At 41.6% G+C, this 23,589-nt stretch overlaps 1 protein-coding gene across 7 annotated transcripts in view; it reads right to left on the bottom strand.

Annotated features, from left to right (window-relative positions):
* The window catches only part of Cadps (Ca++-dependent secretion activator), a 451,304-nt gene that overhangs the window by 146,618 nt on the left and 281,097 nt on the right, over window positions 1–23,589 (bottom strand). For all 7 annotated transcript variants that reach the window (XM_013010381.1, XM_013010385.1, XM_013010383.1 and 4 more), the window contains exons 9-11: window positions 18,145–18,211; window positions 10,099–10,207; window positions 4,073–4,285 (exon numbers count right to left, since the gene is read on the bottom strand). In XM_013010381.1, the coding sequence (XP_012865835.1) occupies window positions 4,073–4,285; window positions 10,099–10,207; window positions 18,145–18,211 (389 nt within the window). The remainder of the gene's footprint in view (window positions 1–4,072; window positions 4,286–10,098; window positions 10,208–18,144; window positions 18,212–23,589) is intronic.

Raw genomic sequence — 23,589 nt, 5'->3', positions numbered from 1 at the left:
TAGTAACTTCAACTTGTTTAAATTTTAACTAAAAAGGAAAAAAATTAAATCAACACACACAAAAGAAACCACAAAAGAACAGAAAAGTTTTTAAGGTTGATGGAGCCCTCCCCAAATCTTTGTAGAGTTACACACAAACTAATGAATAGCAGGATCTATTTTTTCTTCAGTTTTTATAATTCTATATAAACAGTTCACTCCACTCTTTCTTAAGACATGTCTTTTCAGTTTGAAATTGAGCTTTTAAAATTGTAAAAAAAAAAAGAAAGGAAAAAGAAAAATATGAACTGCACCAAAATCTGTTAAAAACTGAATTTAGAAAGACCCCAATGCACTCACAATTACTTCCATTTCCCATGCTATAAAATGTTCCATTCTCAAGTTTTCCTGGAACAGACAGGGACATGACAAGACTGGAGTGTTTATTTTTCTCTCCCCCAAAACATTTCTATGTGGCTTCCCTTTGCTGTGTAAATACTAACCAAACAATTACCAACATAAGTTACTGAAAAGTCCTTAATCATAACCCGCGTATGGCAAGTACTGTGAACAAATATTCAAATACAGGACTTATGAGATGTATGCAGTTAAGTATTTAACAATGACCCTTACCTTTTAGAAGTCAAGGAAACCTTTTTTAAAATGCAATACTTGATTATTTCTTTTAAGAACTTTTTTTTGTTGTTGTTAGCTAATAAATCTGTCATTGAGTTAATTTTTGTGATATGACTAAAGACCAACCAACCAAATGTAAGTGAGGGACCACAATTTTCTATTTGGAATGATGTTATGATTTTTTTTTCCATTTTTTTCTTGAGTGCTAGTTCTCCTGGGACACAGAATTTCAGTGCTAAAATTAGGGAAGTCTCAGACTTTTCTATATGGAAAGCTTTCTTTTTAACAGTGATGACTTGATTTTAACAAATAAAAGCAGCTGTGAAGAAATAGTGAGGGACTGCCATTCTGTAAGCAGATCCAATAAAACCCAAGACCTACCCTCACCTCACCACACCCACCCATTTGTGTGTGTGTGTGTGTGTGTGTGCATGTACATGCATGTATGTATGTATGTTTTTATGTATAACTCTGCACTGACACCATGGAATGTAAAATTCCTGGTCTCTTTTGATCTTTCTCTTGTATGTGCTCATGAACAGAAGGTGAGGGTCGTTAAACTCTGATTTCCTATGCTGGTTTTTAAATTATGGATTCAGAAGCCACCCTGGCTGGTACTTTGGTTGTGCAACCTTTATTAAGGGCCTATGTTAGCAATGAAATTTGAAGCAGTGGGGAGGATCTCTGTGAGGGACAATTAAGGAATGGTAGGACTACTGAGATCCATACCAGTGAGTTCAGTCTAAGACAAGAATGGCTATTTATTACAGGACTGCTATGTACAACTGGCGAGACTGGGCCTATCCAAGCCAGTGGTGCTGTTCACATTTTTTCTGTCTATGTAAATAGAGCCTCTTCTAGCCAACAGTCAGCCTGGCTCAATGTGGTAGCCTTGTTCTTACAGAAGCAGGTAGGCTTTCTTCATGCTCCCTGGGAGAATCTCCATTACTGAGCGCTGTTTAAGGAGTCCTGAGAGAGGAGAGAAGATGGCTCTACCTCCCCCTTCTTCCCCAGCCCCGGTCCTGATAAAATCCCATAGACATGCATTAACTCATCTCCTCATTCATCTCTAAACCCACCTGCTACATTCTCAGGGGTGATATTTTCCTTGAACTCAGAGCCTGGGTGACTGTCCCTGAGTTTTTTTTTTTCCAAGTTAGCTCTGTACCACTTGAACTCCATGCAATTCTGTCTTTCAGTGGGGGAAGGGAGTAGTTAATTGGAGATAAAGGAATAAGCTGAAGTTTCCTGCCAGGGCTAGCTTCAAACTGCAATCTTTAGATCTCAGCCTCCTGAGTACCTAAGATTATGTGTATGAGCCACTGGCACCTGGCAGATGTGATATTCTTTACTACCTAAAATTCTACCTTTTAGGATTTTTTTCTGGATGCCCTGTTTTATAAAAGTTCTCTGTTTCAAACAGGGTTTTGGCAGGAATCAAGCAGCATGTATTCAGTTGAATCTTTCTGCTGATGCCTATATTAGCATTTTAGCTTCCTAACTAAATGTGTCCTACCAACAGAGGGAAATCTCCATCAAGAGCCTTGCTGCAATTCCACAATGAGCGGCCCTCTAGTTAACAGCTGCCACCATGGGTCTTCTTTAAAAAAAGGGGGAAGGGGGTTGGGAGGGAATGCTGTGGATTAAACTCAGGGCTTAAAGAAGTGCTATACCACTGGCAGTTCCAGGCTCTTCTCCATTTAACTTTACTCTTAAATATCTTTCCTTACGCAAGGAAGAAAAAAGTATGGCCAAATCAGTTTGTTAAGTTGGGCAAGTGACAGGACAGAGACACTGAATGCAAGAACTGGAGATTGTTTGGAAATAAGAGCGGGATTTTCCAAATATCACCTGCGGTATATGTTTTATGAGGTTGATTTGGATAGCAATTATACTTAGGACATTTTTCTCACACTGGGAAAATACCTTTTCAGGTGGGTATGATGGGTGGCATCATTTCCAGATATATTAACAAGGAAGTTACCAGGCAGGGTGAGAGGAAAGAATGGGTCCCACTGTTGTCTTTTGTTAAGAAAAATTAATCAACTGTCAGGGATGTTTCCTTCAATGAATGACTCCTCCTCTCTTCATTCTCAAATAAGCCCAGGTTCCAGAAGACATGAGAGAGAGCAAGAAGAAGGTGGGACCTGGGTAGGAGTCCTGTTCTTTTCTACCCAACTCCCACTTCAGTGATTTTCTACATAGGAAGCTACTGAAAGTATGTAGTTATTTGTAAATTCTTCTAAGGAATCTTCCTCAAGAAACTACAGGCACTGAATAGGAACTTGTGGGTTTGTCACCCCCAAAAGAGCTGTGTTTCCTGATTGGCAAGGGCTTTACAAGGTTTCAGAACAAACTCTTCTTGTTGGACAGATCGTTGGCCATTACACAGAGAAGCTACTTCTGTTTGCCTAGTGTTTTCTTTCCTCAGTTAGTCATCATGACATGACATCCACCATGGTATTTGTTAAAAGCTGAGAGTATCCGATTTATTGGTTGACTCTTTTGCAATCCTGACTTGTCCTAAGGGGAAGATGTCTCAGGAACAGGGGTTTTGTGAGTCTTCCTCATTAGGACATCTCATCTCTACACAGGTACCCAGTGAGGGAGGGTTAGTGAGTTCCATACTAAAGTCAGTCATCATTGCTAAAACAAAATGAAACAGAACAAAACCAATATTCCAAGGAGACATGATATACGGGGTAAGGCAAAGGTCTTTCTTTAATGTAAACATGTGCAACAGAAACAAATTGCGTTGTTTCATGCTTTACGTTCTCATTTTGCTTCAATAAATGTCTTCAAACATAGACAAGCTTTCACCTTACCCTGTGCATCAGAAGTTCTGGGAGAGAAAAGTCTTCCTAGGAAGAAGACATGGGAAAGGGGGCAAGAAACTGGTCAGAAGCAGAGGTAAGAAGAGAAGGAGAAGTGGCAACTGGGATAAGGCTGTGTAAGAAGATGCATTCATTTTTGGGTATCTGATATTTCAGTTCAGAATGGGAATCTAGGTATCATGGGTTTTTTTTCTTCACTGCATGTGATAATGTCATCATTTATTTTTAAATGGTTCTAAATTGCAGATTTAAGTTTATTTCAAATCAATTCCATTTTAAAATCACTTTTAATAGGAAGACGTGAAGCAACAACATACATCAACCTACTATATTTGAAGGTCTCAAAAATACATGTTGGGCTCTGAATTCCAAACACTTACCAAAAAAGGGGTAAAAATATGCATCAAAGATACTTTCCTTTTTTTTTCAGTCCTTGATAGACAAGGTCAAGTATTGCACTTTAAAATCACCGCCCCAACTCTTGCCCTGAATAGACTGCATGCTTTCAACAAACATGATTTTTATAAATGCTATATCACAGCAACTAGTTTTTTTCTTTTCATTCAACTGTGGAAGGTTTACTCTATAGAACTGTTTCTTTAAGAAATGGCATATTTACTTACAAAATTGTGAGATGGGGGCATCCAGCTGAGGCACATTCCCTCCCTTGGCATTGAGCTTCTGGACCTGGGTCGGTGGCACGGGTTTGTGTGACTGCCCAGTGGCCCGGTACATAGCTTGGACCCACAAGATGCGATCTTGTTCATCATCACTTGCGAATATCACCGTGTCTCCCTCTTTGACTGCATTGAAGAAGGCCCTGCCACCCTCCAAACCTTGAAGAGAAAGAGAGAATAATTTCTAAGCTGAGCGGTGACATGCTCAGCCCGCAGAAAGCATTTTCTGCAGCTTTTTTTCTTGGGCCAGAAGAAGGAAGGTGTAATGTATTTGACTCCATGATGGGGTTTCTGAGAACTACTTGGCCACTGAGTGGGACCAGGCTGCTTAGAGACAATTTTGAGCCTGGCTCCTATCTCTTTCTTTGTTTGGATGGTGACAGCATTATCTAGCAGGCTGCCTGACACATCTGCCTATAAACACACTATTTCTTCCCTCCTATTTCAAACCAAGTTATCCAGCTGGATGGTGATAGCTCACACCTACAATCCTAGCTATTTAGGAGGCTGAGATCTGAGGATTGTGATTTCCTGCCAGCCTGGGCTGGAAAGTCCATGAGACTCATACTGCCAATTAACTACTAAAAAGCCATAAGTAAAGTTCTTTTCTTTATAACAAACGACACATCTGTACTAAGACCTCTTAAAGTCAGTTCACATGTGAATCCCTGGGCATACTGCTGAACTGCAGCTTCCGATGCAGTATGTCAAACAAGCTTGCTAATAATGTACATGGCGCTGGTCTGAGTAGCAAGGGTCTCCTCTTAGTCTCTCTTAAAGCCCCTCCAACCAGGCTGCTGTTAACTGACCTCGTCATCGTCTCCAATGGCATCTGCCTTGGTGAATCCAATGGTCAGAGTCCTAACTTCATTTGCTTTAGTCAGCAGGATGCACATGCTACCTGTACCTCGGCCCTCTCCCTTGAACTCCAAGCCTGTGTTGCTAATAGCTTTCTGTATAAGCGTGTCATACGCAAGTTGGGATCTCCTACTCTTTCCCTTAAATCCCTTCTCCAGCTCAGTCATGCTGCAGGTATCTCTCTCGATGAGGAATGCCACAACTTAGGCCTAATTTTCATTTTTCTATTTCTCCAAATGCTAGTGAAATTCTGACAGTTCTACCTGCAGGCCTATACCAGAAGGGGACCAATGTCCCCACCTCCAGTGCTGCCACTAGACTCTCTCTATGAACACCCCTCACACGGGTTATTTTAGTAGCCCCCTATCTGACCTGTCTATCTCCACCCTCACTGTCTGTAGTCTAGACTTATTGGTTTAGTATGAGTCAGGTCATCCTGCTCCTTGGCTCACAGTGGTTCCACTTAGACAAAAAGTTTAGCTCCTGAAAAGCCTGCACCCCATGTTTCTTCCCCTCCCTCTCTCTCTGTCTCTTTCTCTCTCTCTCTCTGTCTCTCTCTCCCCCCTTTTGTGCACATATGTACTCACTGGCTTCTTGCTACTCCTTGGGCAGCTCTGTTGATCCTGATAGACCTCCCCCTTGTTAGTCTCTGTACTATACTGACATTGTTCTTTCCCTAAGGCATCTGTTTGATTCACATCTTCACCTCCAGCATGTCTTTGACACAAAGAGAAGTCCACTGAGGACTTTTATGACTTGTATCCCCTCACGGTCTACCTTTCTTACCTTGCTTAACTTTCCTCTGTTGCTCTTACTATTTTCTACCTACCTATATACTTTGCATCATAAGGACAGTAAATTTCTGTCTTATCCACTGTCATATACTTAGTGCCTAGAATTGTGCATGGTACATAGTAGGTGATCAACAAATATTTGCTGAGTGAATAGGCTATAGACTCAGGTGGAAGCATTGCTTTGGGCTTAGGCCTGAGTTATACTGTATCCATCAACTTATTCCTGGAACCTATATTGTCGGGTAGTAGGTCCTCCCTAGCCACAATGAAAGGTTTGCGTCTGTACTAAGCATTTCTACAATTATGAGGGAGTACCTCTGCCCCATTCATTGGGTAAATGAATGAGTGATCAACATCTTCACAGTTTGTCAGTCAGTAACCTGTCTGACATTGGCATTGGGAAGAAATTTCTGGTGATATGAAGATGTCTCCACTGCTCTGACCATATCAATTCAGCATGCAGGAGAGGCACAGTCTGTTATACACTACAAGAGGGCCATCCATGTGCATTGTTTCAGATTGATTTAGTAGCTCAAGACACCGTGTCATGGAATTTTGGAAGTACCTTCTTTTATTTGAGGCCAAACTGCCAGGAACTGAGTGACTGAGTGCTCTTTGAACTATACCCATGGGAAAGTAAAGTGAAACGTTTTCAATTTTAGCTTTAGAAGATTAGTAAAACTTACTCATAGTTATTTATCAACTCCCCAAACTAACATTTCAAGGACCTTCAACAGGTAAGACTTTGTTTAGCATAAAATTTTGTGTCTGGGTGACCATCTGGATCTCAGGCTGGTCCTAAGATGGCGATATGCATTCACATCTTTCCCTACAGTACAGAACAGGTTATGTGAGCACCAAGCCTACAAACGCTTCTGCCAGTTGGTTCCATGAACAACATGGAGGAAGGCAAGAGCAGGAGAGAAGACAATTGCACGCTCACCCTCTAGGAGCAGCTAAGGAGACTCCTGGAATCTCTAGTGGAATCTGCTAAAATGTACACTGCTCCTGAGGAATAGATCTTATGGGAAAAAGCTGGTAAATTGTCTTATACAAAAGAATTCCCTCCAATGCTTACTTTACATGAAGAGTCTGCCTTTGCTCTTTCTTGTTCCTAGTTTAGAGGTAGAGCTTAGGAACACACACTTTTTAATAGGCATGCATTAAGAAATTCTGAAAAGTCCAGGGCAACAGTTCAGTGGTAGACTGCTTGTCGAGCATGGACAAGGCCTTGGGTTCCATTTACAGTCCAGGGCAACAGTTCAGTGGTAGACTGCTTGTCTAGCATGGACAAGGCCTTGGGTTCCATTTACAGTAGCAAAAATGTGTGTATATAGATATATACACATACACACAGATTCATACACATATCTTTCTATGTACATATACTTGTGTATATTTGTATGTGTATAGAGAGAGAGATATATAGATATAGATATGTATCTTTCTGGGGGCAACACTAGGGTTTGAACTCAGGAATTTCTTCTTGCTAGGCAGATATTCTGCCACTTGAACAATGTCTGCAGTCCTTTTGTTTTGTTTACTTTTGAGCTAGAGTGTCCCTTTTTACTCAGCCTGGATGAGAATCCTTCTATTTTATGATTCTTGTCATGGCTTGGACAATAGGTATACACCACCGTACCTAGCTTTTTATTGAGTGAGATGAGGTCTTATGAGCTATTTTTTTTTTTTTTTTTGCCTAGGCTACCCTCAATCCAGGATTCTGCAATTTCAGCCTCCTGAGGAGCTAGGATAATAGGCACGAGACTATAACATTTTAAGTTAGAGTTTTCTCATGAGAACTTGACATATTTAAATATTTTTTATTTTAAAAAATCCCTTGGGGAAACAAAGGAGGAGGCAACAATGCTGGATAAGAAATGTACTCATTACCTTGCCCATGTAATTATAACCCCTCTGTATGGTATTTTCACAATAAAAAAAATCCCTTGGAAAATAAATAGGACTTAGCCTAAAGAAGACAGAGAAGAGCTACTGCTTATTAACCTCAAGAATAAAAGCAATTTATTTTCCATTTCCATTTACTATAAATGAATATAAATTATATTTTATAGGATTTTTTTGAGATAGGAGCTTTAAAATAGTGCACAGTTCTTCCTTGTGTATGGAGACAGAAGAGCTTTCTCCCTTCTGTTCTCCAACCACAGCAAGAGAATTGTTTATAGATGACAAACACTATAGCTTCACTACAACCTCTTATATAGCAAGTACTAAAGGCTAACACATGGGTTAGACTTCCAAGTCTAGCTCCACCCACAAGCAACCTTTGATCTCTAGAAATCTGTACCTTCTTTACAAACAGGATGATGCTCTAAACTGTTCACTCTGTAAGACTGAGGTGAGGATTTAATTTAACCAGGTAGGGGGAAAGGAGTATGGATTTTCTTTCGGCACCCCCCTTGCCCCACCCACTTCTGAGCCACAAGTCTTAGGAAAGACTGAATTTGAATCTTTGAACAAACCCAGTAACTCAAGAAAACCCAGACCATCACAGAATGTCCTGGTTAAGAGTCTACCGATCCCAGTTCCTTTTTTTTTTTTTTTTTTAACAAGACAGTACATGAAACTGCTCATTCAAACTCTAGGTTCACTGCATTGTAAAAGACTTCCAGGCACACTTTTTATATCACGCATAGAGGAAAGTCAGAAGAGGTTGGGTGGGTCCAAGTCCCTCAGAAAGGGCATCTTGGTAGCATTAATTTCCCTCAGTGGGCTTGGCCCAAGGCCTTTCCTATCATACCTTTTCAGGTTAAAACTCCATCTCCTCTCAAACTCTGTTTTTCTTTTCTGTGTATTTTGTTGCATGTGGAAGAGCAATATGGGAGTAGAAAAAAAGGTTTTGGGCCAAATAATGCAGTATGGTTGGAAATGCTTCCCTTGTACAGATTTGGCATAAAAATAAACTTCTCCGGGAGAGGGCTGTTGGTGCTTGTTGTTCATTAATATGCTGAAATGATTTCGCACCCCTCCCCATGATGAAGGTTCTTTGAGGCTGATTTCTATTCATTTTTTTTTCTGGTGAAAAAAAAGATAAAATGGGTTGGGGGAGAAGTGTGAGGGGGCAGGATGTAGAACTTATGCAATGTAGAACTTACAAGAAATTCTATCAGTTATATGGTTTTCTTAGTTACATTAAGTCTTGGGAGCTTCGGTGTCTGTGCTTGAAGATGGGTGTTTTCTTGGGAGGAAAAAAACCCATCTAGTGTGGATTCTCTTATCAAGTTCCATCAGTTAACTTGAATGCTAGCCTGAATTTATAGATATATATATATATGTATATATATATATATATATATTCCATGTTCCTTGGTCATCAAGTCTTAGTCTTTGGTTGGGTGTTGGTGGCTCATTCCTGTAATCCTAGCTATTCAGGAGGCTGAGATCTGAGGATGACAGTTCAAAGCCAGCCTGGGCAGGAAAGACCATGAGACTCTTATCTCCTAAAATTAACTACCAAAAATCCAGAGATGGCACTGGGGCTCAAAGTGGTAGAACATTAGCCTTGAGCACAAAATCTCACTGACAGTGTCCAGGCTCCTGAGTTCAAATCCCAGTATCACTGCATGCATGCACGCACACGCACATGTGCACACACACACACACACACACAGAGTATTTGGTAAGTTTACACATCACTGGTGAAAAACGACAAACATGTATGAGCACATGCACACACATGCATAAAATATACTCATAAAATATACAAAGTAGTCCTTAGTATACATGTCTATCTTCTTTTTCAGGAATATTTGTTAGCATTATGTGGCTGAATATGTCATTCATGGTTATAGGTATTTAAAAGAAAATTGCAGTTGGGTGCTGGGGGTTCACACCTGTAATTCTAGCTACTCATAAGGTTAAGATCTGAGGACCCAGGTTTGAAGCCAACTGGGGTCGATATCCAAAAGACACTTACCTCCAATTAACCAGCAAAATGCTGTTAGTGGAGGTGTGGCCTAGAGAGAAATAGCCAAGCAAAAGCATGAGGCCTTGAGTTCAAGCCCCAATACCTGCATACACACACACACACACACACATACACACACACATACACACACGTACACATGCACTCACACACAGAGAGAAAATTGCATGTTTTCAATCATGAATTCTCTGGTATAAGACCAAAGCCCCACGCTGGGATGGCACTTGATCATCCAGGATGGAAATTCCCTGTGATCAGGAACATGGTACATGGACACTTGGAAGACCACAGTAAACTGGCTTGTGTCTAGTATGCAGCAAGTAACCAGCAAATGTGAGTTGAACATTGATTTCTTCCTGAGGCAGGATGGGTACCTGGCTGGGGGTCCGTGTAGTCCACAGTGTAGCCATCCAGTTGTAGGAGTTCCTGAGGCTCCGCTTTCTTCTCACGGTAACTGCACATAGCAAATGTGTACTGACTGACCTGCAGGAAAGAAACACAGATCACAAGGCTGTTCCTCTTGAGCTCATTTTCCATTTAGCCATGTCCCTTCGCCTCAGATCCTACACTTAGTGGTAAGGTAAAAACTGAGTTTTGCCATGTCCTGGTTATATAACTTGGTGCAAATGACTTAACCTCTCTAATCCTCTGTCTACAACAGCCGCAGACAACCTACTTCAATGCCTGATCATGGGGGAAGAATGAGGTCACAAAATGCATTTATAATCTGTGCCTAGCCCTTAAGTGTTTGATAAAGGCCAGCTACCATCATTACTGCCTGCCTTCCTCCTTCCTTCTCTTCCCCTTTTTCTTCCCTTCCTCATTCCTTTTCTCCTCTCTCTCTCTCTCACTCTCTGGTGCCATTCCTGGGACTTAAACTTGGGGCCTAAGCACTGTCCCTGAGCTTTTGTGCTCAAGGCTAGCACTCTACCACTTGAGCCACAGCTCTACTTCCAGCATTTTGGTGGTTAACTGGAGATAAGAGACTCACAGACATTCCTGCCTGGGCTAGCTTTGAACCATGACCCTCAGATCTCCAGCATCCTGAGCAGTTAGGATTACAGGCATGAGCCTCTGACACCTAGCCCCTTCCTTCCTTTCTTTAGATAGGGTCTTGCTATGGAGCTCAGGCTGACCTTGAAATTAAGGCCCTCCTGCCTCAGCCTTCAGAGTTGCTGAAATTTCAGGGATATGCCACTACACCTGGCTCCTTGTAATATTAAGACTGGGAGAGGGGGCTGAGAAGGTGGCTCAGTGGTAGAGTGCTTGCCTTGCATGCCTGAGGGTCTGGGTTGGATTTAGCCAGAAATGGTGCTGTGGCTCAAGTGGTAGAGCGCTAGCCTTGAGCTGAAGAGCTGAGGGACAGAGGCCAGGCTGAGAGTTCAGGCCCTATGACTGACCAGTGCTTTAGGGTCTCCTGACACTGCTGTTTGATCATAAAGATTCTGCTTTAAAAAAAAAAAAGACTGGTAGAATCAATACACAATTGTCCCTTTTTTTGGTGAGGCAAATCCGGCGGAATGGCAGCAATTTGATAAGGTCTACCAAATATGATCATGGCCATGGCTGCAGCTGCCACGCCTGTCCATCCAACACAGACCTTTTGGTGAGAATTTGGAGAGCAGATGCTCATTTCTTTCTACCTCGTGAAATATAATTTTTATTTGTTGTCTGCCTCTCTTCAGCATCAAGCCCCACATCTTGTGGCTGCTCCTCAGCCCTCACGGAGGAGTGCTTTGGGTTGAAGTCTTCCCTTCATCCCAGACAAGTGCAGGGATGACATGCTGTCACAAGCAATGAATACTCAATCGCGAGGTGCCAGTCACAACGGAGCAATCTCCAGCCTCTGTCACGGGGTCCCAAAGTGGCAGCCCTCCCCCCTCTGACATGGGGGATCCATGCCAGTGCAGGGTGGCGCTCCAGGCTGCAGGCTGGCCTTCAGGACCCTGTCACGGTGCATGCCCACCCTGCGCAGATACTTTGCATTTCTACATCTGGCCTGTCTGCAAGGAACCCATGGGAAAGCAAGCCGTCCCCATGCTCCAGGCCAGGCTCACGGGCACATTTACCATCCACGGCTGTCAAATGTCTTGGCGAAGGACTGCCACGTCCCTCACCCCTTAGTTCCTTTTTTTATTAGAAGAGACATCTTCTAAGCAAGCTTTGATCCCAGCTGGGGATCATTTGATTTGGCTTGTGTCTGTGTCTGTGTGTTTTAATGGCAGTAAAGATATGGGTCCTCTGAAGTCCCAGGAGTATCTTCTGTTCTGTCCCAGTCCTGAAGACTCCAGAGAAAGGTGTTAAAGGGGGAGAAAAATGCTCGCGTGACTTGCTTTGTCTGTTGCTGCCATCTGTTGGATGCTGCTGGAAATTTTACCACCCTACTTGGGTTTGGCTAGATTGATTATGATTTTCAGAATCATGAGCATCTGATCTGCCTCATAGTATTACAAACACCAAAAGGGAAACATAATAGGAGTTTCAGCTGGAAGCTGGTGGCTCACACCTGTAATCCTAGCTACTTAGGAGGCTGAGATCTGGGGATCGAGGTTCAAAGCCACCATGCAGGAAAGCATGGGAGACTCATCTCCAATTACAGTGGAGCTGTGGCTTAGGTGGTAGAGCACTAGCTTTGAGGAAAAATCTCAGAGATAGTACCTAGGTCCTGATTTCAAGCTCTAGGAGTGATGTACATTCACACACAAAGAGTTTCAGATGGGAACATGAATGAATTCTCTGTAAGAATCAGAATGGCCAATATCAACTCTTAAAAGGGGAAGGCTGAGGGCAAGTAAGGGCCGAGCAGGCCTGGGGTTCCACCCTGTTACTTGTCCTATGTATTTGACCTGTACCTTACAGTTCTTGGGCTATTATTGAGCTTTATACATAGTGTAGGATACTAACAGGGAAAACACCCAACAGATGCATGTATGTAGGCAGTTTCCTTGCATTTGTCACTAAAGTGCTTTATTTATTTATTTGGGTCCGGTCGTGGGGCCTGAACTCTGGGCCTGGGCACTGTCCCTCAGCTCTTCAGCTCAAGGCTAGCGCTCTACCACTTGACCCACAGCGCCACTTCCGGCTTTTTTCTTTTTGCTTATGTGGTGCTGAGGAATCGAACCCAGGGCCTCAGGCATGCAAGGCAAGTGCTCTACCACTGAGCCACCTTCCCATTCCTAAAGTGCTTTATTTTTAATTATATTTTTATTATCTTTAAGAAGTGGTACAAAGGGGTTACTATTCAACATGTCAGTTTGTAAGTGTAATGTATCTTGATTGGTTTCCCCCCTTTAATCATTCTCCCCACCCCTCCCAGCCCAACCCCTCCCACTTTCCTACTTTCATAGGGCACACTCACTAATATTCTAATAGTGCACAACTCACTAGGTGTATTTGCCTTCTCAATCACCAATGCTTTTATAGGAGGCCTTAGGCTTCATTAGTCTTGGTTCTATTCACACCTCCATGAACAAGACCTCACACAATGGGCACTCACTAATTCAGTTTGATTTGTTCTAGAGAGGTAAGCATGCATAATACGATAAAAATAAGTTCCTCTCCAAAATGCACGTATCACTCCAAGGATAGAACTTGGCTTATGATTGGTTCTATGGGAAAATGGATTTTTCCTATGTCCACTGCAACTGGCCAATCACAGTGAGTATAGACACTAAAACACTTCTGTGGTGACTTATACCTGATATTTCATCTGGCAACAGAGAGATAGATAAAATAGTGTGTTAATGCAATGAGCCAAACAGAGAGGTGTTGCAACTCACTTGAGATCAGAAACCAAAAGGGTATTATTTCGAGATTCATGCATTAAAGGGTATTATTTCGAGATTCATGCATTTAAGGGTATTATTTCGAGATTCATGCATTTACTATGACTACACTGTTTGGGCCTTTTGCTTTCTTTCTGGTTTTAGTGGCTTTCTTCTTATAGTGCTGTCTGTTGCTGCCCTCTTCTGGTTATACCAATGAAGTCAGGATCTGCAAAGGGTGGTGGTTTGCATTGGTAAAGAAATGGGAATTGGTCCCTCAGGAGTATTTTAATGTGTTTGAAGGATGGAGGGATAACAAAGACTTGGAAAGTTTTTGATGCTTTCACTAGGTGAAAGCTATATTTTTCTGTTATGGTAGAAATATCATTAAACTGTACTTTTTTGCTTTGGTGGGGCTGGGGAGAAAAGATAGGTCTCATGCATGCTATACCAAGGAGCCACATCCCTAGTCTTAAGTTATATTTTGATGGAGTCATGGAAACAGTGAACAGTGTTCTAGGCATTTGGCAGCTTAGAATTCGTGTCAGAAGTCCAAGACGCTGGGCCAGAACAATAGGATGAGGAGCAGACCCCTGACCACATCCTTAGGAGGGCAGACTTAAAGAACTGCACACTTGACATCACTGGGATCTTTAGCTACATCTGTCTCATCCTGGAACCATGGCTTGGCTGTTGGGATTTCTGAGGGAAGCCACTAAGGTTTTCTTTTGAAAGTGGCTGCACCTCTAATATACCAGATATACTTTGGCTTATCTCTCTTCTTTAAAGTAGAGAGAGGTTTCTAAATAAGTGGATCTTAAGTTTCCATTTGCATCAGAGTATGTGTATTTAAGTTACAAGGTTGCAATTTTTGGTGGTACTGAATTTTGAACTCAGGACCTTGTGCACTTGAGCCATTGTCCTTAGCCCCAAAAATGTAGATTCTGTAAGTCAGACCAACTGAATAGGAATCTCAGGGCAGAGGGCTAAGGGTAAGGCTTAGAACAACACCTTAACTGCTCTAGACCCTGGATATGATCCCTAGCATGGAAAAACAAACAAACAAACAAACTAAATCCATAAAAGTAATTTGGGTTGGTTTTTGACCCTCACAACCAGAATACAAACTAAGTGCCCTATACAGCAATTGTGGATTTGAGTGGGGAAAACAAGCATTCATTCACACTTAGGAATCATTCAACTACTTGCATGTCTTTCAATTCATTTCTGTGGTTTAACTTATTTTAATATTATACCCTCAATATAATATTAAACACTGCCATATCCCAAAGCATTCCAATCATACTTTTATCTCATCCAGATTTAGTATCATGCCTAAAAAATGAAGTAGAGATTAGTACAATGATTGTAGCAAATCAGAAACAGAAGATATGTATTAGGGACCACATTATTTTCTGCAATCCATAGTAAATGAATTCCTTACCTCTTAAAGTAAATGTGATCTAAAGTAGTCTATATGTATATTGTCTTGGGGCACTCTCTCACAGAAGACCTGGGCTAGGTTCCACAGTTGGCTGTCTACAACCATTACCTTTGAGTAGGCCACTTAACTACTTTTGGCCTCCATTTCAACTTATGGGTAATCAGGCAAAGGCTTGTCCCTCACTCTATATAGTACAAAAAACTTGTGAGGAACAGCTTTATGGACAACTAGTAAACTTCAAGGGACCATAAAAATAGAAATCACTATTGGCATTATTAGAAGAAACCAGAAATACAATTTGACAGTGCTAAAATGAGGACAAATGTTCCAGTAGTGCTTGGAGGATCAATTAACATTTGATTTTATAACAAGAAAATTATTCAGCATAGAAGAAATTTTTTAAAATAAAAACGATAATAGAGGAGACACTTTGTGTCCTGGAATGGTAACCGCTGGCTGGCTTTTGTTTCTCCGCTTCTCCACGCAGGGTAGGGAGTTCTGACTCTGTGGACTTGGCATTCTCATCGTCATCAATGAGCTCCTGATGTCAGAGTCACTAACAGTAGTAATCAGCATGTGTGGTCCTTGCAGATTTAGAATAAATCCCCTGCAATTTCTTAGCTCAGCGTGTTAAGGCTTCACTCCCCTTTTATTTCTGGGTTCAGGTCTGCAGTTAAGTCCACGAAGACTACACTGGAACTGCTAAGACTCCGGCTGGAGAGAGACTATGTCCTGCCACTTTCATGGAATCATCTGCTGAGACACTCGATTCCATGCACAACATAGACAATGGAAAAGTGCAGTGTGGAAAGAATGAATCCACTCCTTTCAAGCAGGGTGGTGAGCTTCAGCGCAGTGTTTTTTTCAAGGGTGTTTCAACCACCTGCATCAGTATTTTCTGGAGTGTTTTATCAAAACTAAAGATGGCTGGCCTCCAACTCAGACCTCCTATGTCAGAGTCTTCTTGAAGGTACCATGGGATCTGCCTATTAACCAGTATCCAATACAAATGGACGAGTCCTATACCAGGAGAACATGGTCTCATGGTACATTAGAGTGCATTAAGCATCAATTATCTCAGAGGGCATTAACATGCACAGAGTATTCAGAGACAGAATCCTCCTTCCCACCTCCTGCAACTGCTTCATTTCCTTCACAATTGGCAAGTAGAGCGTGCTCTGGTCATGTCTATAATTTCAACCCTCATCCTTGAACATGAAAATTACTACTTTGGTTCAACACCTTTTTGAGGGATGTCCTGGGCAGCCAGAAGTCCCTTTCTAACCCATCATTTTGCTCTCCCAAGGAGTAGCACTAGAAGGAAGCCTCAGTTTTAGTAGCTCTGTGACAAAGAAAAACATAGATTGGGTATGTGGGGGGGTGTGGTAGATGAATTATGGGAATATAAGTATTAAAAGTGTCATTTAGATCTGAGAAGGAGCTGCGTTCTAGTGAGACTTCAGAGCTGGTGATGCTCTAAATACTAGCCAAGTAACCCAGTAAGCATCACTCATCACTCAACTACACATTGGCTTGCTTTGTGGCATCTTTCAGAGTACAGCATGAATCAAAATTCTGCAACTTGATTTATGGTATAAATGCTCTGTTGGAGCCTAAATATTAGAAAGAGGCAAAGAGAAATTCCTTTGCAAACTGAAAAATCCTGATGTAAAAACCAACCAAACAACAGCAGGAGCAACGACAAACAAACACTTTTTTTTTTTTAAAGAAGGGAGACCTTTTGAGGACAAGTATTACTATTTCTAGAGGAAACCTTCTTATACAGACTCAAAATGCCAGACACTGGCAGGCAGGCCTATGATCCTAGCTACTCAGGATACTGAAATCTGAGGATTCTGGTTTGAAGTCAGCTTGAGCTGACTCCTAGAAATCAGAAGTTCATCTGTGACTCAAATGGTAAGGTGCAGTCTTGAGAAAAAAGCTAATGAAGAGTGTCCACTGTACTGGCAAAACAAAATACTCAAGAGAACATATATATGATTCGAATATATTATAAAACATTGTTAATAATGTCTATGCAGATGTTGTTTTTTTCAGCATTATTAATAATGGCCCAAACTGAAGAAGTCTTGAAGTTCATCACATGTGCAAAGGTGCAACAATGTCTACAAGAAGTTGCATGGATGAAGAAGCTATTGAACAATAGGAAGTGTTGGGTTAGCTTTGGTTTTTAAAAAACATTCTATCTGTAAAGTTGTTTGAGATGTTTAGAACCCTCAAGTATCAAGAGAGTGAAATGCTCCCCACACTTAATTAAAAGTCAGATGTATTAAACAATAAAACAGATACAAAAACCCCACCCTCTACCAAACTAAATATGAACATTTCTCATTCCTGGTGCTTTTGGTTATAGCACATTAATATAATGTTAATGTTCCTGCTGCTCTAATCAGACAACTAGCTTGCTCCCTTTTGGGTTCTCTATCTCTGGCAGAGACCTGGGCAGGGGTAGGGCACATACTCTCCTCTGCCTTACACACTAACATATTGTGAGAATTTAAAAAAATATTATGAAAGATAACCCCTCTGTACACTTGAATAATAACAATAAAATTATATTTAAAAATACAACTCCGTGTTGGTTTTGTTTTTATAAGCTACCAAAGAACAAAATTACTTTTGACTGGATTGCTAAAAAACAAAACAAGTATGCAGTAGTGTTTAATATTAAATTGACATCAAAATAGAAAAAAGAGCAAGAGGGAGCCCTCTGGGTGATCTCATGGATATGACATCTGTACTCACACACACACACACACACACACACACACACATATATATATATATATATATATACACACACACACACACACACACACATATATATATATATTATATAAGTAAGGTAAATTCATTGAGCTTGTAGACTATATCAATTAAAAAGTATTGTTTGCTGGGGGCTGGAGGCTCACGCCTATAATCCTAGTTACTCAGGAGGCTGAGATCTAAGGATTACATTCAAAAATCAGCCTAGGCTGATTTTTGAGACTCTTATCTCCAATTATCCACTCAAACATTGGAAGTATGGCTGTGGCTCAAAGTGATAGAGTGCTAGCTTTGAACAAAAGAGCTCAGGGACAGTGAGTGCCCAGGCCCTGAGTTCAGGCCTCACAACGGATGAAAAAAATGTTCATCCAATCCCAGTATTAATGCTTCTGGGTCTTAAGAGTGATATAGATTTGAAGAGTTACCTGCACCAACACAAAAAACCGCTTCTTCCATCTCTTCCAGACGTTCTTACCGATGGCCCACAAGTACCTGGGGAAAAGAGAGAGATCAGAGCTGTGTTAATATTTGATTTTTTTTTTTGGTCAGTCATGGGGCTTGAACTCTGTGCTTGGACACTGTCCCTATGCTCTTCAGCTCAAGGCGAGCGCTCTACCGCTTGAGCCACAGCGCCACTTCCAGTTTTCTAGTGGTTTATTTGAGATAAGAGTCTCATGGACTTTCCTGCCCGGGCTGTCTTTGAACTGTGATCCTCAGATCTCAGCCTCCTGAGTAGCTAGGATTATAGGCGTGAGCCACTGGCACTGTTACCACACTTCACCATGAACAACACAAAGAGGTCAGGAGGCCCATGAACTCATGAACACAGCAAAGACCTGGGAGTTCTAAAACTGAGGATTGGGAAGAGCAGGCATTGTTATATAGCATCTAGACAGATTTTCTGAAAGGTTAAGTCAAAATACCCATTCTATGAAAGGATGGAAGAACAAAAGTGTGTGTGTGTGTGTGTGTGTGTGTGTGTGTGTGTGTACAGGAAAGAGAGGGAAGGAAGGAGAGAGACATTGAGAGACTGAGAGAAAGATGCAATTACATTTCTACTTAAGATGCTTGCACTGGCTGCTAGGTAGAGAACACAGTGTAGGGGAAAGAGGTAAGATAAAAGTATATCAAGGAAGGGATGATGCTAGCAGTCATCTGATCAAAAGCTGATGAGGCTGAAGCAAAGTTGAGGCAGTGGACATTCGAAGTAGTCTAAAACGTTTATATGCCCTGTGGATATAAACTGAGGCCAACAGGGCCAGCTATGTGTTCTTCAGCTTCAAGACAGAAATAGATACACAAAGCTGGCTGGCCTCGGCTAAAGAGAGGAAGAGTTTTGACATATAATCATTAAGCATACATAATCTTTCTGTTCTAGTTCTGTTTAATCTGTTTAACTGACAAGAACAAAAGTAGAAAAAGGACTTCACAGAAGCCATAGAATGAAATTAACACTGAATTGTTAACTTTTTCGGTATCGGGGCACAGAATATGAATTTATTATACTCATTGGGAGATATTAAGAGCTTGAGTTTGGGGAAATGTGTGAGTTTTGGTAAATGTTTACACTTAATCTCTGTCTTAGTTTTCTCTTCTATATGTACAATGAGGCTAATAAGTCCCTCATAATAATAATAATAACAATAATGTCTTACTAATACATAATAATGATGATGATAATAATAGCATATTCCTATTTTCCAGGTGCATAAGAAGTTCAAGTCACTTTCTTGGGCTTTACAACGGCTAAGAGCTATGATCAGCATTTAAAGTCAGATCTGATTCACCCTGAAGCAGCCTCTCCATCACATACGCTCTTCCTTCTCCATCCTAGATCCAGGAAAGATTTCTTTATTGAAAAACTAATATAGGGTTTGTAACTAAACTCATCAGGAGGAGGAAGCTCCAGTGTGCTATTGCAAACGAGGACCACTATGAAAAACAATCCCTTCAAAAAGTTAGGGGAAAATAATTTGGATGTGTTTATCATAAAGAAATGATCAGTTCTGGAGATACCTTCACCCTGATTTAAACATGATACCATTTAGCTGGGTACCAGTGATTCATGTTGGTAAGCCTAGCTACTCAGTAAATAGGCTGAGATCTTAGATCTAAAGATCTAAGGATCTTTGAAGCCAGCCAAAGCAAGAAAATCTGTGAGACTCTTTTTCACCAATTGACTACTGAAGAGCCAGAAATGGAGCTGTGGCTCAGGTGGTAAAGTGTCAGTCTCGAGTGGAAAAGGTAAGGGATAACACTCAGGCCCTGAGTTCAAGCTCCAGTACCAACACACACACACACACACACACACACACACACACTCAGGCCCTGAGTTCAAGCTCCAGTACCAACACACACACACACCACAAACTTCCCTACACACACACACACACACACACCACAAACTTCCCTACACACACACACACACACACACACACACACCCCACAAACTTCCCTACAGTAAAAAGCAAAAAAATTCCAATGCATGCATACATGGGAACATCACAGGTACCCCATAAATACATACATTTTTTAATGCTTTTATGCATGTGGTAAGCATACATTTAACTTAAAACAAATTTAAAAAATGAATTGCTGTTCTAATTCAACAGAGAGGATTTCTGCTTAAAGGCTTTTGAAAGGGAAAGCTGGTGGAGGGGGTGGGGAGAGGCAGGAAAAGGATCCAAGCAAACAACAATTCTCCTTTGGAAATCACTTGGCTTCCAAGAGGGTGGGGCATTCCCTCAGGCTTTCTTCAGAATGTATTGGGAAGGTGGCCCAGGCCAGAAGGTGTCAAAATGAAGAAGCAAGGGCTGTAATGCCCTATGTGTGTCTGCCTGGCCCCAGTGCCTCAGTGTTCCCTCAAGTTTTAGTGTCTGGAGCAGATTCGTGATCTGAGACTGCAGACACAAGGGAGACTCTGCTCCTAAGACCCCAGGCAACACACCATGATCTGTGCAAGCATCAAGGCCTTAATGCTGCCTTCAGTTTGTCTGGAGATGTGGAAATCTGGACTGACCCATGAGCACATCAGCATTGTGGGGCAGTCAGGAGCCACGTGTCCCACGTCATCACCCCTCAGTGATGAGAAATACTCGGTTGGCCTTCCGACCCTGCCATGAACTCTTTTTTGGCTTAGCTGCCCTGTGCCTCAGATCCTCACTCTCCCAAATACGTAGGATTATAGCTATAAAATGGTAGCTATAAAATGGTTAATAACATGTTTGTTTTTTAACCTTATAAGGTTGTAAAGACATTGAGAAATGATGTCTGCTGAGAGAAAGCAAGAGGAGCGACAAGGTCTAAAGAGAAATGTACTCATGACCAGACTTAAGCAACTGTAATTGCTCTGTATAGCACCTTATAATAACAATTAAAAATTTAAAAATTTAAAAAATTTAAAGAAATGATGTGTAGTGTGGAGCACAGGCAACTGGCACACAGTCAAGGTTTGGTAAGTGTCAGGCATCATTTCTGTCAAGCTCATCACTCTTAAAAATATACAGGGATTCAAGTCCAAGCCTCATGCTTGCAAGGAAGGTGCTCTACACTTGAGCCACGCTTCCAGTCCCTTTTTTTGCACTGGCTATATTCAAGGTAGGTTTTTCACTTTTATGCCAGGGCCAGCCTAAGCCATAATTCTCTTGTTTTGCTCTGCTCCTCTGTGGCTGGGCTAACATATGCATGCTGCTGTTCCCAGATATATTGGTCGAGATGGAGTCTCAGGAACTTTTATGCTTGGGCTGATCTAGAACCATAATCCCCCATCTCTGTGTCCCCCAAGTAGTTAGGACTGCAGGCTAGAGCCACCCTGCTCATCTCATCCCTCTTAATAATAGCAGAAATAGTAGTTCTGCTAGAAAGAGTATAGAATTAACACTTTTGCAACGCAGTTATCGTCGGATTCTTGATCGCGATGCACATGTGTTGGGAAATAAAATGAAGTGCTCACGTATGGTTTGTGGAGCTCTGTATCATGTTTTATAACATGGTTCCAATGTCCCTTTAGCATTTATAAAACCCCATGCCAATGGGATACGGGCATTCTTGCCATTTACTGAGGGCATCTGAACTAGCCAAGGACAAAAAAGCTGGTGACTCTTAGACAACCACTAGCCTCAGAGCCCTTTGTCCTAGGACTATCTGGTAGCACAGCATTCATGGCAATGGCTCCATTTATGAGCTATACATTATACTTATCCCTGGATTTGTTTATAGTGTGATTAGCATTTACTCATAAAGATTTTTTTGGTGCAATATTGGGGTTTGAATTCAGACCCTCATGCTTGCTACACAGACACTTTACTGCTGAGCCACACCTTCAGATTTTTTCTTTTTCTTTTTTTTAATACTTGTTTTTGAAATAGGTTCTTGTATCCTGCCTAGACATGTGCCCAGACCATATATTTTAGGCTTTCTGTGGGATGACAAGTGCCCCTCAACACCTCATGGGTTGCAGGTTGAATGAGGGGGCACAGAATGCAGACATAGATCAACATTTTATCTGAGATCCTTAAGCCAGCAGTTGCTAGCACTGGGGCTACTGTGCTCTTGGTAGAGAGTAAGTCCAGTCTTGAGGAAGAGGTGTTGTGTTTGCTTTTCTTAGGTCCTTGGTATATCAGTTCTTTTTTATGACTTTATGATTTCTATCTTTTATTCTAACAAAATGGTATGTATTAGCTGAGTGTTGGTGGCCATTCTTGTAATCCTAGCTACTCAGGAGGCTGAGATGTGGAGATCATGGTTCAAAGCCAGCCCAGGCACGATTAGCGAATTATCTACCAGAAAACTAGAAGTGGAGCTGTGGCTCCAAGGTGTAGAGCACTAGCCTTCAACAAAAGAGCTCAGAGACAGCATCCACGATGCATCCACCATGACCACCACTACCACCACCACCACCACCAACTGTATGTATTTATGATATGATGCACAGCAGCATGATTTGAAATACCTATGCACTGTAGAATGGCTAACTTGAACTAATTAACAGATTATGACTGTACACATGATTCATTTCTTAATGGTGAGAACACATAAAATCTACTCTTACTGCTTTTCAAGCATGCGACACATGGCTAGCAACCACAGTCGTCGCATTGTACAACAGATCTCTTGTATTTATTCTTCCTTGTTAGAGAATTTCTTGTAGGAGAAGTTAAAAGTGAGACAAGAGAGTCCCTGGGATGCTTCTCCTCCCCTCCTGGTGAAGTAAGGGAGAACAAGGAAGGCAGAGAGGCAGCAGGTACCTGCATCATCAAGTAGAATCCCAGCAGGAATGAGGAAAAGTACCAGGAACGGATAAAGCTAAGTAACAGTGATGGTCACCTTCACCACCACTACCACCACAAAAGCCACCACCAGCACCACCTACACCACCTCTTTGTAGCTCTTGCCACAAATTAGACCTTCATAATGTTTTACATTAAAAGCAAATGGAATTCCTACAACTTTTTTTTTTAAAGATAAGCATTGTTGGTGCTTCCTGTAGGCAGTTTGCCTGTGGCTAGGAGGTGGCTGTACAGAGACTCCATCAAATTACTATTAGGAGAGAACAACACAATAAACAAGACAGAATGTAATGACAAAAAATCAAGTTCATCTGAAAGGATGCTGTAAAAAGAGGAAAAAAAGGAAACAAAGATTACAAAGGACCAAGAGACACAAATGATAAGATGAACAACAGCAGGACATTTAATTTAAACTTAACCATACCGGGGGCTGGGAAGGTGGCTCAGTGGTAGAGTGCTTGCCTTGCATGCATGAGGCCCTGGGTTCAATTCCCCAGCACCACATAAGCAAAAAGAAAAAAAGCCAGAAGTGGCGCTGTGGCTCAAGTGGTAGAGCGCTAGCCTTGAGCTGAAGAGCTGAGG

Source organism: Dipodomys ordii, unplaced genomic scaffold (genome assembly GCF_000151885.1).
Source record: "Dipodomys ordii isolate 6190 unplaced genomic scaffold, Dord_2.0 Scaffold12, whole genome shotgun sequence".
Taxonomy (NCBI): domain Eukaryota; kingdom Metazoa; phylum Chordata; class Mammalia; order Rodentia; family Heteromyidae; genus Dipodomys; species Dipodomys ordii.
This window is presented reverse-complemented; position numbering and strand designations above follow the sequence as displayed.